We start from the raw sequence: 18,879 nt of genomic DNA on the forward strand, positions 1-18,879 counted from the left end.
CTCTACTTATTAACGTCCTGCCTTTGGGACCATGCTCCTCCCCCACCCCTATTTCCTTAATTTTTTTTGTTTGAACGCCTGCTGACATTTTTCCATACCTTGATGAAGGTCTCAAGCCCAAAAACATTGGTTATATATCTTGATCTTCGGTATATAAAGTGCACTGTTTGACCTGCTGAGTTTCTCCAGCACTGTGCTTTTACTTCTTATGTGTCATCTTAGATATTAAGCTTCAGATTTGTGTAGACATTACATCACACTAGATCAGTGACGGGACAGTTTAGCATGCATATTTTGTTCCTGTTGATAGATTCTCAGGAGATCCATATGATTTTTAGGGGTTTGTTGGGTCAACATCCAAAAGCTTCTTTTAGGTTTGATGAATTAATATCCACAGGGTTCTAAAAAATGCAGCCTATCAATACCCACCGGCTTGTGATGGGTTCAACCAATGCCCAGAGACTTCCAATATTCATGGGACAATGCTGGGATTTGTGTTCAGTTAAATGAGACAAACAAATGTAAATACTATTGTAGTGACCAAATAGAGATATGAGGACAAAAGTCAAATAGCTGCAGACTTTGGCATAAAATATATATAGGGAGTCCGTGGAGACACTTTGTTAATGTTTTGACTTTCAGGTCTGCTCCTGTGGGTGGTCTGTTGCTCCATCAATGACTTGAAAAGAGATGCTCGAAATGCATGGGCCAGTGAACTGATCACAAATATTAAGAGTCATTCATAACCTTTGGCTATGAGCCTGGAAGAGACACATTTCTCCTTATTGAAGGCTGAGTATGTAAGGAAGGGTAGATATTTTCAAACCTATGAATAAGAAATTACGAATGTGAAAAGGACTATAGAAATATTTTTTTATTGTGAATTAAGTTTATTTAGAAATTTAAAAAAAAACATTTTACAACACTATCTCCCATCTTCCTTAATATGTCAGAATATCCCAATCGACTTGTTTGATTATATAGTGTTAACCAAAATAAAAATGGATAGAAATGAAATTACCTATGTGAATTGAAATTGCCCATGTGGCTGCAGGTTAGAATTACTTTTTCTCTCCCTAATGTTGAACATTCACAATCTGAGGCAGGAATTAATTATGCCAAGCGTGACAAATTGATTTGTGTGGTCCTTGTGCTCGAAACTCGATCCTTGTTGGGAAGTCAGCAATGACTGGTCCAATTGACTCCTCTGACCCTCCTACCTTCAGTTCTTTCTCTTCTTTGCCCTCGTAATCCCACCTTCCATCCTGTCCTTGATCAGGTGGTCTTTTGCCCAGAATAGGGGAATTGGTATCCAGAGGTTCAAGTTAAGGGCGAAGAGATTTAATGGGAATCTGAAGAGTAATTTTTTTTTACACAGATGGTTGTGAGTGTATAGAATGGTCTGCCAGAGGAGGTAGTTAAGTCAAGAGGTATTGCAATGTTTAAGAAACTTTTGGGCAGGTACCTGAATAGGCTAGGTTTAATAGGATATAGGCCAAATGCAGGTAGGTAGGATTAGTGTGGGTGGAACATTTTGGCCAGCAAGGCAAGTTGGCCTCAAGGATCTATTTCCATGCTGTATAACTCTATGACTTCCCACATTTTTACATCAGGAAGTCACGTTGAGGCTTTGGTCAGATGACATTTTGGGCCCATATCTAAGGGTGTGCTGGCATTAGAAAGACTCTAGAGGAGGTTTATGAGAATGATCCAAGTGATGATAGAGTTAATGTTTGTAGAATGTTTTATGGCTCTGGCCCTGTACTCATTGGAGTATGGAAGGATGAGAGAGGATGTAATCAAATCGGCACGTTGGCATAGTGGTTAGTGCAACACTGTTACAGTGCCAGTGATCGGGACTTGGGTTCGAATCCTGTGCTCTCTGTAAGGAGTTGGTACGTTCTCCCTGTGTTTGCATAGGTTTTTTTCAGGGGATCTGGTTTCCTCTCACCATTCAAACTATAGCGGGGATGTAGGTTAATTGGGCGGCACGGGCTCATGGGCCGAAATGGCCTTTTAACATGCTACATGTCTAAATAAATTTAACATTTAAAATTTAAGCTTTAAATTAAAAAAGTCTACTGAATATTGGATGGCCTTGATGTGGATGTAGAGTGAATGTTTCCTCTAAATAAAAGAATGTCCCTTTAGAACTGAGATGAGAAGGAATTTATATTGCCAGAGGGTGGTGAATCTGTGGAATTTGTTGCCATGGATGGTTGTGAAGGCTGTCTTTGGGTATATTTAAAATGGAGGTTGATAGTAAAGGTGTTAAAGGTCGGGGAGAAGGCAAAAGAATGGGGGTGAGAGAGAAAAATAAATCAGCCATCAGTCGAATGGAGGAGCAGGTTTAATGGGCTGAATGGCAAATTTTGCTCCCCATTTTATAGTTTTTTGGTCATCTTAGTTTACAATGCTTCCAAACTAACTAATCCCGATTGTCCTTAATACCCACAGCACCAAGCACTGTGCCGGTGACTCCAATTCCTTCTGCTGCCACAGATTCAGCGGGATCTTCCTATTCCATCAGTGGGATTCTGGGAATCACACCATCTAATAATGAGACAAACAAGAGAAAACGCAATGAAGGTAAGTGCAACTGTACTGGATTAAATAAAGATGTACTTTGGAGCGACACTGTTAGCGTGTCAGTTAGTACAACAGTGTGACAGCACTAGCGACCCAAGTTCGAATTTGATGTTGACTGTAGGGAGTTTGTTCATTCTCCCCATGTCTGTGTGGGTTTTTCCAGGTGCTCTGGTTTCCTCCCAACCTTGAAAACATACAGGATTGTAGATCAATTAGGTGTAATTGGGTGCCACGGGCTCATGGGCCATAATGACCTGTTACTATGCTGTATGCCTAAATAAAAAATTTAAAACATATTTAAAGGTTTATGGAATCTAGAAGCTTTGTAATGATCAGTGGGGTGGTCTTGGTTGGTTAACTGGACTGTTTCTGTACTATATGGCTCTCGGACCTTTGATAAACGTTCCATCTTATGAATGTAATCAAACTCATTAGACTAATGGTTACGTAGATGATGTTGATACTACCAAAATATAATGATGTGGCAATAAATGTACAAATATCTTATTATTTATAAACAAAAATCCAAAATCCAATCCACATCCAAACAATATTTCAGAAATGATTTGGTCAAAGAAAACAGGGGGTAGTGGTGGGTGGGGGTGAGGTGGAGTGCGGGCACTTTTCTGATTGTTGTTCTGTGATGGTGATGCTCCATAAGGATCAGTGCTGGGATCTTTGTTGTTTGTAACATGTATAAGTGAATTTGATGGAAATGTAGGTTGACTGATTACTACGTTTTTAGAACACACAAGCATTGATTGAATTATGTCCATTGAGGATTGTCAAAGGATTTTCAGATTTCAGATTTATTGTCAGAGTACATTCATGACATCACATACAACCCTGAGATTCCTTTTTCCTGCCAGTGCAGCAAAATTACCACTAATTGGTAGTGCAAAAAGTAAAGTGAACACAGCGTAAACATGTTAATAAATAAAAGAACCCTAATGCAAAGCAACTGTGCCATACAGAGAGAATGAAAGAAAATCAATGAAGTGCACAAGTAAGACTCCTTAAATAAGTCTCTGTGTTTGTTATTGAGGAGTCTGATGGTAGAGGGGTAGCAGCTGGTCCTGATCCTGGTGGTGCGAGTCTTGTGTCACCTATATCTCTTCCTGATGGCAGCAGTGAGAACAGTGCCTATGCTTGGTGGTGTGCGTCTTTGATGATTGCTGCTGCCCTCTGATGGCAGAATTCCCTTAGATAACCTCATTAGTGGGGAGGATTTTGCCTATGATGTCTTGGACTGTGTTCACTTCTTTTTGGAGGGCTTTATGCTCAGGGGTATTGGTGTTCCCATATTAGACTGTGATGCAGCCAGTCAGAACACTTTCCAACAGACCGCTGTAGAAATTTTCCAGGGTTTCTGGTGTCATACCAAATCTCCGCAAACTCCTGAGGAAGTAGGGGGTGTGGCAAGATGGTGTAGAGGGCAGGCATGCGATCCTAGTCCTCCCCAACCAGTTTTTTAAGTACCCATTTTTAAACTTTATTTAAGTGATTAGAAGTTTTGTTTTTATTCTTGAGAACATTACTGGCTCACAATGACAACTAAAACGAAGGCTCCATTACAGAAAAAATTACCTTTTAAAAGTGCTGAGGAACTGAGGCCTACCTGCCTAGTTGAAACCATGGAGTTGTCGGCTGGAACCTCCAAGGCACAGAGAACTCCTGCCAGGCTAAGTATTACACCGGTGGCGACCTTGTCTCTGCAAGATGGTGCCGGCATGTTGATGAGCTTGGCCGGTGCTGACTTGTGCGTTCGTGGGCGACCCGACTAAGAGGAAGGCCCTCAAGCCCACGCTGCTGTCGGGTGAACCCAGGACAATCAGAATGGCATTGGAAACTGCCTCTGCGCAGTCCCTGGCTTTGCCAAGCATGCGCGGTGTCTCAAGGGTCCGTGAATTATTGGACCATGTGTGGACTGTGGGGGGGTCTTGAACGATGGCGTCCCAACGTGGTTGGGATACCGCCGTCGGGTGTACAGACCCGCAGTCCCACCAGGAAGGGCCCAACAATGATGGAAGAAGAAGAGGACTTACCTTTAACAAGCAGCTCACAGGAACAATTGGAGGTGGAGTCCAGAGAAGGTAGGCCTCAAGATGTGGAACTGGAATCCGGAATGGAGTCTATTTGTGCAGTTCTGGAAGGGTTTGCTTATCATATGGACAATATATCTAAACAAATGACTCAAGGGTTTTTGGAAGTGACAACTAAAATATCTAATATGCCTGAAGATATGTCTACACTCAAGACAGATGTCAATAAATGTATTAAATCGGTGGATACAATGCAAGAAAATTTTAAAAAAATTGAAATAGCCTTTTCTGAATGTAAAGATCAAGTTGTGTGTAATAAAGAAAAAATAGAGAAAGTGGAAGATTCGTTTGTGGAATGGGGAATCCAGAAGAGAGAATTACTGAAAAAAATTGACTCATTGGAAAATCAAAGTTGGAGAAATAATGTGAAAATTGTGGGTCTTCCAGAAGATATTGAAGGATCTGACCCAATAAAATTTTTTAAGAGTTGGATCCCTGAGGTGGTGGGTAAAGAGTTTTTTTGGGAGGTCTAGTATTGGAGAGAGCACATAGAGCGTTACGAAGGAAGCCATTACCGGGACAACCACCTCGTGCGGTTTTAGTTCAGTGCCTGAACTATCAAGACAGAGAAATGATATTATGGTTGGCGGTACAGAAGGCAAGACAGAGTCAATCTCCATTGATGATCCAGAATAATAGAGTATTTTTTAATGTAGATTTGAGTCAAGAAATTATCAGGTGTCGACGGGAGTTTAACTCGGCTAAAGAAGTACTGTGGCAGAAAGGTTATAAATTTGCTTTTCGATATCCTGCTGTGTTAAAGGTCTTTTATGTTAACTTTCAATCTCAATTTTTTGAGAATGATCATGAGGTGTTAGTTTTTGCTAATTCATTACTGGATTTAGGTGGTCATGGAAGAATTTTGCCATTGTCGCCTAAAAGGAGGGCAAATGGAAATGGAAATGGGCAGAATGGAAAGAATGGGAAAAATGAAAAAAATTGGAAAGAAAGATGTTTTAACACAAAGTCTTATTGACATTGAAGATCTGAAACAATCATTGGGACTGGAGTCATTGGGTTGAATATATTTACAGTATTGAATTGCATATGAATGATGTATTTCTGGCTGGGGAGGGTGGATGGCACTGAAATCTTTGATATTCATCTGCCACTAGTGGGGTTTACCACATCCAGTTTTTTTTAGGGCATTACTACCTTTGAGTGGTTTTTTTTGAGGGGGAATAATTAGAATTTTTTATATATATACCTTTTAAAAAAAAAATTAGGGGGAGAGTGATTTTCATTTATTAGAAGGGGAGCAATACTTTATACTAAGTATCTATATTGTTAGTTTGTAATGATGTCTAGTTTGAAATTTACAACTTTTAATGTTTGTGGGTTGAATAATCCGATTAAGCAAAAACGAGTTTTAGCTTATATTAAGAAAATGAAAATTGATATTGCTTTTTAACATGAAACACACTTGGAAAAAGAACATTTGAAATTGAAATTGGGTTGGACATGTGTTTTTTTCTTCATTTAACTCTAAGGCAAAGGGTGTGGCAATTCTAATTCATAAGAATTGTCTTTTGAGTTACATACTATGAAAGGGAATGCTGGAAGGGTTTTAAAGGTGAATTGTAAAATTTTTAATAAATTTTGGACTTCACTTAATGTTTATTCACCTAATGTAGATGATGAATGTTTTTATTTTGGATGCTTTTTTGTTATTAAGTCAAGCTAATGAAAATATTTTAGTTGGGGGAGATTTCAATTGTGTATTGGATCCTTTGTTGGATAGATCCCCAAAAAGTATAAAGAAATCAAAGATGGTGATACAAATTGGGGCCTTGATGAAGGATTTAAATTTAATAGATATTTGGAGAAGGGTTAATCCTACAGAGAAGGAGTTTTCCTTTTATTCATTTTCTAGAATAGATTTTGTTTTAGTATCAGCACATTTACAAGGAAAAGTACTACAGGCAGAATATAAAAGCAGGGTTATATCAGATCATTCTTTATTATTTTTTTCTTATGCAAGTTCAGAAGTAGTACATTCATCTTATAGATGGAGATTTAATACCATGTTGTTGAAAAAGCCAGAGTTTGTTACTTTTGTTAGAGAACAGATTACTTTTATCTTGTCTGAAAATACTAATTCAGTAAAAAGTTGTTTTGTGCTATGGAATGCTTTAAAAGCTTATTTAAGAGGCCAGATTATTAGTTCTACCACTAAAGTTAAGAACCAGTATATGGCAGAAAGTTTAGAATTAGAAAAGCAAATTGATGAGTTGGAGAAAGAATTTCAGAAGAATGTGACAGAAGATAAAAAAGTGGCTTTGACTAAATTGAAACTGCGCTATAATACGTTGCAGACTTATCAATTTGAATGTTTAATGAATTGATCTAAGCAGAGATATTATGAATTGGGTGAGAGGGCACATAAAGTACTTGTATGACAGTTAAAGAAGGAACAGGTTTCCCGAGTTATTAATGCTGTAAAAAAGAATTCAACAGTTACCTATAAACCTCATGAAATTAATAACCAGTTCTATTCATTATATTAAAAATTATATACTTCTTTTTTAAATTTTAAAAATTTTTCACACTATAAACCATACTAACCAAAATACACACAAACATTTCCCTCTTGAATATACACAGTGTCATTTTCTGAGGGGAAACAGGATAATGGTTCTATTGATTCCTTTTTATCTAAGTTAACATTACCAGCATTAGAAGAGGAGGATGTTATGGATTTGGAAATGCCATTTACAGAAATAGAGATTAAGGCAGCTATGTTGGAAATGCCCAATGGAAAGTCACCAGGTGATAATGGGTTTTCGGTAGAATTTTAAAAAACTTTGTCTGAAGATTTATCTTCGGTGTTCGGGGAGGTATTACAACAAGTGACTGAACATTATGAGTTACCAGAATCTTGTTCTAGTGCTTTAATTACTGTAATTCCAAAAAAAGATAGAGACCCATTGAAAGTGTCTTCGTATAGACCTATTTCTTTACTGAATGTTGATTATAAAATAATAGAAAAAATGCTAGCAAATCGTCTTGCTGAGTATTTACCTAAATTGATACATTTTGATCAAACACATTTTATTAAGAATAAAAATGCTTCAGATAATATTCTTCGATTGATTAGTTTAGTCAATGCATATTGACAGCAGCCCAACCACCCAATGGTGGTTGCGCTTGATGTGGAAAAAGCTTTTGATAGGGTCGAATGGGATTTTTTTATTTAAAGTACTGGAGAAGTTTAAATTTGGCCCTTTTTTTATTGGTTGGGTTAAAGCTTTATATACGAACCTGACTGCTTGGGTGGTGACAAATGGTCACGTTTCCTCAGCATTTAAATTGACACGTTCAACTAGACAAGGTTGTCCATTGTCTCCAGCCCTTTTTGCATTGGCTATTGAACCCTTAGCTCAAACAATAAGGCAGAATGAACAGATAAGAGGGATGAGAAATATGGATGAAGAGTATAAGATTGATTTGTTTGCAGATGATGTTTTGATATATTTAACGCACCCAGAACAATCATTGCCACATTTATGGGAATGTTTATTGCATTATGGAACATTATCTGGATATAAAGTTAATTGGGACAAAAGTGAAATTTTACCAGTTGGAGAAGGAGATTATTCAGAGTACAAAAATATTATAAAATTAAAATGGTCTGATAAAATTACATATTTAGGAATAATTGTAAATACTGAGTACCAATCTTTATATAAGTTAAATTATGTTCTATTATTGAAAAAGATTAAAGCAGATTTGATTAAATGGAAAGATCTTCCATTAATTTTAATTGGTCAAGTCAATTGTATTAAGATGAATATTTTTCCTCGTATTCAACATTTATTTCAATCAATACCGTGTTCTCTTACAAAGAGTTTCTTTCAGGATTTAAATTAATTATGAGAATTTTTATGGAAAGGTAAATTACTATGAGTAGCATTAAATAAACTTACTTGGAAGTACGCATTAGGTGGGCTTCAATTACCTCATTTTCAGAATTATTATTAAGCAGCCCAGTTGAAATTTATTAGTAGATTGATGGATTTGGACCAATCTCCAAGTTGAGGTACATCAATTTATATTTTGATGGAATGTAAATTTGTTGAGGGAATATAATATGCCGATATTAAAACATTTATTGAAGTTATGGACTAAAAAAAATAAGATTTTAGGATCAGAAGGTAAACTGTCAATTTTAACTCCATTATATAATAATCAGCTTATTTCTCTTTCAATGTTTAATAGTCATTTAAAGAGTTGGGATATTAAGGGTATAAAAACATTACAGGATTGTTTGGTAAATGGTCAGTTTCTTTCTTTTATTCAATTGAAAGAGCGTTTTGATATTGCTGAAAATTCTTTATTTGTTTATTATCAACTTCGATCTTTGGTGAAAAAAATGTATGGTAGAGAGATGACTTTACCTACATTGATGGAATTTGAGACTTTGATTTCTTCTATACCAAAAAGGGGTTATATTTCTGTTATGTATCAAGTATTACAAGATAATATGGATAAGCCAGAATGGGAGAAATCTAAGCTTAAATGGGAAAATGATTTAGCTTTTGTTTTTTCTGAAGATTACTGGGCAGACATGTGTCATGATAGTGTTACTAAATTGACGAATGTACGCTATGGAATGGTTAATTATAATTTTTTTGCATCAATTGTATTTAACACCTGATAAATTGAAAAAAATATGGTTTTAGTAATTTGGACTCTTGTTTTAGATGTGGTGTTTGTATTGGTATTTTTTTACATGCTGTTTGGTCTTGTGTTTATGTACAACCATTTTGGCAAGAAATTAGGTTAATTTTGGAAAAACTATATGGTATTAAGTTGCCATTAGATCCATCTATTTTTTAATGGGTTATATGATTCCTTTAAAGGGATTAGGATTGGATACATTTCAAATTGCATTTATACATTTAGCGTTATCTGTAGCTCAAAAATATGCAGCAAGTACATGGAAAGATAATATAGTGATTAATATAATGCGATGGCATAATGAATTGAAAGCTTGTATGTTATGGAAGAAATTACATATAATCTACATAATAATAATTTTTTTTTGTAAATAAGTGGTTACCATATTTGGAATATATGCATTTAGATATACTGATTTATTATATGTTTTTAGTTTCTGTTTATAAATTTTTTTTCTTGGTTTTCCTTAAGAGAGCTGGCTGATGGGGTGGGAGGGTGGGTGGGGAATTATATATATATTTTCTCTTTTCTTTTATTTTCTGATTTTAAAATTTTTATATATATATATATACTTACATAAAATTGTTTTTTATTGAATGTACATTGTATTATTATTAATAATTTCTCAAATAAATAAAGTTTGGAAAAAAAACTCCTGAGGAAATAGAGGGGCGGACGTGCTTTCTTTATGATGCCATTGGTGTGTTAGGTCCAGGACAGATCCTCTGAGATAGTGACTCCCAAGGGCCTAAATTTGTTCACCCTCTCCACCTCTTATCCCCCAATGATCACTGGATTGTAAACTTCTGGGTTTACCTTCCTGAAGTAAAAAATCAGCTCTTTAGTTTTAGTGATATTGAGTGCAAGGCTGTTGTTGGTGCATCATTCGGCCAAGTTTTCAATCTCCATCCTGTATGTTGACTCATCTCCTTCCTTTATACAACCCACTACCGTGGTATCGTCAGCAAATTTGTAGATGGTGTTATTGTCATACCGAGCTACATAGATGAAGGTATAAAGTGAGTAGAGCAGGGGGCTAAGGATGCAACAAGATATAGTTCTGTTGGAAATCTGGGTGGAGAAATGGAAAATGGAGTTTAATCTGGACAAGTGAGAGATGCCGTGTTTTGGAAGGTCAAATGCAAGAGGAAAGTATACAATAAATGGCAGGGTATTTAGGAGATTGATGGTCACAGGCTAATTGAGGGACAAGTCTATAGCTCTATGAAGGTGGTAGCATAATTGGTTAAGGATATGGCACATGACATGGTCTCCTTCAATAGTTTGGCATTAAATATAAATTTTGGGAAGACATGCTGCAGCTGTATAAAACTTTGGTTTGGCTACATTTGGAGCATTGTGTACAGTTCTGATCGTCACACTATTAGAAAGATGTAGAGAAGGTGCAGAAGAAATTTATGTACCAGCCTCTGACTCTACTCTTCCCCTTCCCCTCCCAAACCCAACTCTATTGCTCATTTTTTTTCCTTGTCTATTTCCATTTATCACTGCCCAACCACTGTCTCATCCCTCATGCTCACTTCTATCTACTAGCTATCTTTCCTTTACACTGTCAATCCCGATTCAGGGGTTTGAACCGAAACATCAACCATACCTTTGCCTCCACAGATATGGTCTCACCTGCTAAATCCTTCCAGTAGTTTGTTCCTTTGCTCTACATTCTGGGATTTGCAGGTGGTGTCTCCATACCCCAGGATATTGATTGGATTGGAGTGTATTAGCAATAAAGAAAGATTAGACAAAATTGGATTGTTTTTCTGGAGTGTCAGACTCTGAGTGTCAACCTGATAGAAATTTATTATATTATGACAGGGATAGGTACATAGATGGTTTAGGTTCTTCTTAGGGTCAAAATGTCAATTACCAGAGGGTATAATTTAGGGTGAAGGAAAAAGTTTGAAGAAGGTTTGCAAGGTAAGTTTTTTATGTAGATTGTGCTAGGTACATGGAATGCGCTACCCGGCAAGATTTTTGATGCAGGCATGATAGTAAAGTTTAAGAAGAATTTCAACAGACACAATGAACATACCTGGTCAAGCGAGGTACGGACTATGTGCAGGCAGATGGGATGTTTCAATTGACATCATGGTCAGTGCAGACATGGTGGTCCAAAGGACCTATTCCTGTGATGTATTGTGTTACGAACCATGCGTAACAAGCAGAAATAGACAATGAACCAGACAGTGTTTAATTTTAAAACACTAATTTTATTTTTTACTCTTATACTATAGTCTTAACTTTTAAACTACCCTTAACACTAAATCTATCCCTAGTTATGCTCAGGTGTCTAGTGTATGTGTGTGATATACCCAAACCATTACAGTCCAGGCCAAAATCTAGAAAGTTAAAGTTCAATCTTTTAAATTCAGTGTGCTAGCTAGGCCTTTGAAATTTGATACCCAGAATTAATGTTGAACTGATGGGAAGACTGGAGTTGTTACTACTACGGACTCACGAATTCTTCTTGTGTTGCCTTTGAAGAAATGTCCATCCACATGAGCTGTGGTCACAACACTCCTGGTCCTTTTTAGGCAAGATTTGAACTGGGTGGCCTCCATAAATCTTCCAAGACCACGGCACCAGTCTCTCCAAGTGACCTTCACTGATAGATACAATCAAAATGAAGCACTTTGGTTCCCAAAAGACCCACCTGACACGGGTCAATCCACCAAAAAGGCCCAGTCATTCACAGAGCATACTTTGCTCTGAATTCCACAGAAATGGAAGAGCTTCTTCAAACAGCTGTTTTCTCTCCAGCAGTCATAATGGTTCTCCCTTGCAAAATCACAATGCCTTCCAAATGTATTGAATTGAATCTGGAACAGACTTGTGACAGTACAGATTCTATCACCAATGTGTATTTGTACAGATTGTAGTGTAGGATGACTGTGATTGAGTGAGAGTGTAGCCACACCTACTGGCAGGTCTTAAAGGATTGCTCCTAGCCAGACCAGGTCATTCTGGACTGGTCGACCTACTTGTGATATGCTCCAGTCTTTTAGTTAATAAAAGCCTTGGTTTGGATCAACAAGTCTTTGGTTCTTTCGACGCACTCTACACAGCCTTCTCTCAGTTCTTCAAATATTTTGAATTATTGCTGGGCTGTGACTTGTGTTGTGTGAAATGTTAAATGTTAAATGTGACCATTCAGTTCCTCCTGTGTATACTATCCCTTACAGTGATAATCCCATTCTACTAAAACGGGATCTTGCCATAATTGTACATTCTAATAGACAGACTGTGTAAAAGACAGATGGGACAAAATTAAATTGGTGATGTCGATTTTAGAGTGGAATCCAGCACACATATGTGGTGAATCACATCGGTACGTTGTGGTGAGGATATGCAACATTAACTTTAGAGTGCAAGCAGGTTGTGATATTTATCAGTTTACTACGGTGATTTGAAATCAGTCCAGCTGCAACTAGTGCCATTCCTCAGCCTAACAAGACTGAATATGTGTCTTAGCAACTGGGATATACCCTCTACCTCTCCACTGCAAACCCCATACCTCACCAATTCTATTTATATCTACTTCCTGCTTAGCTTGTGGTCGATTTCTTCTGGCTGCAGTTTTTACAAATGTGCAAGTTAATTGTGTTACTAGAGTAGTTTCAAGTTGTGAAGCTCGGGAACTGTGTGGCAAGCTCTGAAGTATACCACTGACTGCACAAATCAGTCACTCTCAGGCATTGGTGCAACAATAGGCAATGCAATTAGGAGAAGGACTGCCATGGATTGTTGTTCATGATGCTGGGGGGGGGGGGGGTGGCGGGGGGGGGGTGCAAAAATAGTGCGTTAACTGCCATTGTATCTGCCTTTGTGTTCAGGGAAATGTCTTACCCGAATCACAGCAAGGATCAAAGAGCATAGATCAGTATTGACATCTTGACAAAATCTTTCATGAGCTGCATTTACAATTTGACTTTAGTGCAATGCATGACCACATTGCCCTTGACCGTCAAGATGAAGGGGACAAAGGACTTCTTGCATCTTGCTCCTGACATGTTTGTACTTGAGATAGTTGAAAATCTGACAGTCTGATAATGTGTAAAGGAGGTCAGAATACTCTATTGGAAATAAATGCTGGTACATTTAATTTATTCTTACCAGAGACCAGAAAACACAGGGTGCAAGTGGTTTTGCTAGAATTTCAGGTATCCTTATGGTACAGGGTGGGATTGATTGCATGTATATTATTGAAGAAGTTCATATCATCACTGCTATAGCAGAGCTGAAAGGGACTTTACCTCTTCATTTTCCAATTGGTGTGTAACCAAAGGCACAAAAATCAACTGCCAATTACCAATATCTATGGTCAATCCATGACAGTTCACTATGCCAACTATATTTGACCCAGCATGGTATGGCAAAAATGATTTTAATTAATTAATGCTCTGCGTCCGCAATATAACAGATAATTAGAATGCTGAAACAATATTTTCAAACCCCAGTGTGCAGTGAATCCGTCCTGTATTAGTCAGCAGAACAGATGTCAACATTTAATTTGTCTCAACCAATTTTGCCATCTCAAAGGAAAGCTCTAATTCCACTGAGCAGTTGTGGAGTAGGGTGGGCATTGAGAGACAGAGGAGGAAGAAGGGAATGTTTAGACATGCCATTCTTTTGGGCAGTTTTTAACTAAGTCATTTGTAAACAGTATATGTACATCCTCATCCCCCATTTACAGCTCACTGACTGCAAATGAAAACTACAAGTATTTTTTTTAATGGCTGTCAATTACAAAATATATTGCTCTACATTATTAACTGAAATTTCTTTATTAGTTTCTGACTAAGCTGCAACAATGAGGTTAGTTATTGTGAACAATGAGGATCCTGCAATATCAGGCATCTCTTGCAGTGGATTGCATGGTTCGGCTTGCTAGTCCCGCAGCACTGCCTCTCCTGCAGCATTACTGTTCCTGGGGTCTGTGGTCATGCTTTTTCCCACTCTCAGGTCTTTGTTCCCTTTCCTATTCCAGGATTCACTGCCTGCTAACTCCTCTTTCTCTCTTCCATCATCTCTGGCGGCATTCTTTACTGACTTTTGCAAATTACAGAAATTAATAGAAAGTAGATAAGACTTTTCTCTCATTTTATCTGTCTCATCTATGCCACAGCCAGCACTTTTCCAACTTAATTTCACACTTTAGGTTGACCATTATTTTATATTTTACTTCATCTTAATTGCACATGACAGATTATTTGGCATAGTGAGCCTGTTTTTATTTCTGATGATTGGTTGTCTATTGGAGTAAGGATGATATCTGAATGTTCAGGATGTGCTACTTTTAAAAATGATCATTTTAATTGATGGATGGAAGCAAATTTTAGCCAGGCCCTTCGCCTTCTCTTTTGCAATTTGTGCTCTGTCTGTGATTTTATGACATTTGCAAAGCATTTTGCCATAGGAGAGGTGTATTCTTGGGTTTAACTGTATTCATTGTGCCGATGTTTGCATTACCAGTTAATTGAAAGACTGCTGTAGAGCAGGAGTTAATAGGGTTTTAGCTATCACAGGTCAGAAACCTAAAGCTGTAATCCCTGTTTACTGAATTTGTTCAAGACTGGGAGTGGGAAGATGATAAGCAATTTGGTTCCAATTCATACCAGAATGGTTATCATTTTACAGAGTACTTGTAGTGTGTGATTTTTTTTTCTGACATGCTACTTTTGCATATTTTTGTGTTACAAAACCTTACTGATCATTGTGTTGTGCACTGTATGGTTTCATTGGGGTTCCTAATGATTGGCATTGCCCTATTTGAAAATATATTTGCTTTGAAATATAATTGCTCTAAAATAACCTTCCATTTATCTATTTCAGGTAAAGGCTGCTTGTCTATTGAGTATGTTTGTATTTCATTGTGCTGGATAACTAGAATATGGAGTACTGTCCAATTCAATTTATAACAAAATCTGGCACATATTTTCTAATACATTGTAATTATATCCCAATAGTCTGCACACCAAACACACCCTCTCCCAATCACCTAACAAATTCAGTCTCTGACCTGTGACAGCTATCATCTTATTAGGTCCTACTCTACAGTAGTCTTTCAATTAAATAATAATGCAAACAGCATCAGAATGAATATGACCAAGAACACACCTCTGTTGTGGCAAAATTCTTTGCAAACATTACATGCTATAAAATCTCCTATAGAGCACAAATTGCAAAAGAGAATGTGTAAGGCCTGGATAAAAATTTGCTTCTACTCATCAATAATAAACAAGATAATTTAGAAAAAAAAATAGTATATCAAGAAAATATGGAAGTTTAAAATTGGCGCACCTCGCCGTTAGTTCGCCAATCACACCATGCGCAATCTCAAGCAACCATAAAATTCACTTAACCGGTATCTACCAATCTCCACAGGTGTCGGATACCAGGGGTTTTACTGTACAACTTCACAGTGGCATGGTAAAAGTCAAATTTTGCTTGAGTTGAAAAGAAGGGGTCAATATTCCTCAAATAGTATGAGTCCCCATACTGCTGTGGTTTTGAGACATTTTGGCTTTGTCTACTTTTACCAGTACACAGAATTCTAAACAATAATTACCATTAGGATATGGTTCTTTATCATAAAAGCACATTGATGTCCATACTCAAAAGCAAAAGTATTTATGGCACTTTTCACAATCTCATGTTGTCCAAAATATATTTTACATCCGATAAAGAACTTTCAAAATCAAGACAATATTGAAATGTAGGAGATATAGCAAACAGTTTGGAGATAACATGGGCCTTTAAGCTGCAATTGGAGAATTAGCAAATAATATTTTTAAGTAGATTGTTTGAAGAATGCATGTGGCCATGATTACAGGGATAATAACCCTAATCTTCTTCTAATGGTGATGATGTATCCACATGAGAGAGGTCAGGTCCTTGCTTTTAGTTTTTCATCGCACCATCAGGATTACAAAATTGACATATTAACCTGGGTTTATGAGCACAAGTTGCTGGATTGTTTATCAAATACACAAGCTACTGTTCAGAGATAAGTATGAACTGCAGGTTCCTTGTCAAATCACACACACACACACACACACACACACACACACACACACACACACACACACACACACACACACACACACACACACACACACACACACACACACACACACACACACACACACACACACACACACACACACTATCCTGATGTAAATATATCACTATTCTTCCATTGTTGGTGGGTTTAAATCCTGAATATAACTGTATGTCCAAGAAAGATTATCACTGGAAGGAATGCAAATGTTAAAGAAGACCTTTTCAAAGACCATTAGAGTGGTGTACTGAATTCTGCCAGTAAAGAAAATTGAATTATGGCTGACATATTTGACATTCAAGTTCAAGTTTATTATCACAGGGATGAAAAATACAGTAATGGAGGTTGTTTTGTGATCAGATCTCAGATATAGTACATAAGACACAATATAAAAGTGCACAAGTGCTGAGTTAGTTGGAGAGATCAGTTAGTACAGAGCAAAGGCAACATAATTTTACAATTTTTGGGGTTTATTCTGATCATGCCGAGAAAGCAATTGTCCATGAATCTGGCGGTGTGTGATCTCACATCTGTGAATCTTCTTCCATATGGGAGGGGGCTGAAGAGATCGTGGCTGAGGTGGGATTAGTCTTTTAATACATTGGCTGCTTTTCCAAGGTATCGGAAGTTTAGATGGCGCCAATAGGATGTGTAAGATGGATAAGTCATGTTCATATTCCTCTGGAGTTTCTTGCGATCTTGGGTGTAGTAATTACCGTACCACACTCCAAAAGTGGAGTGAAACCTATTGGAATTTTTTTGAAGAGATCACAAGTAGGATAGACAAGGGTGATAAAGTGGATGTTGTATATCTGGACTTTCAAAAGGCTTTTGATAAGGTGACACAAGTAAGGCTGCTAACCAAGATGAGAACCCATGGAATTACAGAAAGGATACATGGCTAGAGCATTGGCTGGTTGGCAGGAAACAGAGAATAGGAATAAAAGGATCCTAATCTGGTGGGCTACTTGTTACTAGTGGTGTTCCACAGCTGCTTCTTTTTAATGTTGTACATAAATGATTTGGATTATAGAACCGATGGCTTTGTGGCTAAATTTGCAGATGACACCAAAATTGGTGATGGGGAAGTGGTGCTAAGGATACCAAAAGGCTGCAGAGAGTCTTGCATAGATTAGGAGGATGGGCAAAGAGGTAGCAGATGAAATACAATGTTGGAAAGTGATTGGTCATGCACTTTGGTTGAAGAAATAGACGGGCCGACCATTATTTGGATGGGGAGAAAATTAAAATTTTCGAGGTGCAAAGTGACTTGGGATACCCTAAAGGTTAACCTTCAGGTTGAGCCAGTGGTGAAGAAGGCAAATCCAATGCTAGCATTCATTTCCAGTGGAATAGCATATAAGAACAGGGATGTAATGTTGAGACTCTATAAAGCACTGATGAAACCTCATTTGGAGTACAATGTACATCTTGTTTGAGAAATGACCTGCTGGTGTTGGAGAGGGTTCAGAGAAGATTTACTAGAATAATACCAGGTGTGAAAGAGTTAGCATATGAGGAAGGATTGTCGGCTCTTGGACTGCATTCGTTAGAGTACAGAAGGATGAGGGAAGACCTCATAGAGGCATTTCAAATGCTAAAAGGCCTGGACAGAGAAGATGTGGGAAAGATGTTTCCCATGGTAAGAGATGCTAGGACAAGAGGGAATAATCTTAGGATAAAAAGGCATCAATTTAAAACAGGGGTGCGGAAAAAATTCTTTAATCATAGGGTCGTGAATCTGTGGAACTTGTTGCCAAAGACAGTTGTAGAAGCAAGGTCTTTGGGTGTATTTAGAACCATAGTACATTACAGCACAGAAACAGGATCCTTCAACCCTTTTAGTTTGTACTGAACCATTTTTTTTTGCCAAGTTCCACTGACCTGCATCAAGTCCATAGTTCGCTGTACCTCTCCCGTCCAAATTCATCTTAAATTTTAAGATTGAGCCTGTACTTTTTTCCGCTGGAAACTCATTCCACCCACCCATCACTCATTGTATGAAGAAGTTCTCCCTCATGTTCCCCCTAAACTTTTCCCCGTTCACTCTTAACCCATGTCCTCTGGTTTGTATCGTGCCTACTCTCAGTGGAAAAAAGCCTATCTACATTTACTCTGTCTGACCCTCTCATAATTTTAAATACCTCTATCAAATCTTCCCTCATTCTTCTGTACTCAAGGGAATAAAGTCCTAATCTGTTTAACCTTTCCCTGTAACTCAGTTCCTGAAGTCCGGGCAACATCCCAGTAAATGTTCTCTGCACTCTTTCTATATTATTGATATCTTTCCTGTCATTAGATGACCAAAACTGCACACAATGCTCCAAATTTCACCTCACCAATGTCTTAGACTACTTTAACATAACATCCCAATGTCTATACTCAATACTTTGATTTATGAAGGTCAATATGCCAAAAGCTCTCTTTACA

The 18,879-nt window shown here is 37.5% G+C and overlaps 1 protein-coding gene across 1 annotated transcript in view; it reads left to right on the forward strand.

The window, feature by feature from the left end:
- pax5 (paired box 5) overlaps window positions 1–18,879 on the forward strand; it is a 246,713-nt gene that overhangs the window by 26,818 nt on the left and 201,016 nt on the right. Inside the window, exon 5 of the mRNA XM_069925912.1 lies at window positions 2,458–2,589. Within this exon, the coding sequence (XP_069782013.1) occupies window positions 2,458–2,589 (132 nt within the window). The remainder of the gene's footprint in view (window positions 1–2,457; window positions 2,590–18,879) is intronic.

Source organism: Narcine bancroftii, chromosome 1, assembly GCF_036971445.1.
Source record: "Narcine bancroftii isolate sNarBan1 chromosome 1, sNarBan1.hap1, whole genome shotgun sequence".
In the NCBI taxonomy this organism is placed as follows: Eukaryota; Metazoa; Chordata; class Chondrichthyes; order Torpediniformes; family Narcinidae; genus Narcine; species Narcine bancroftii.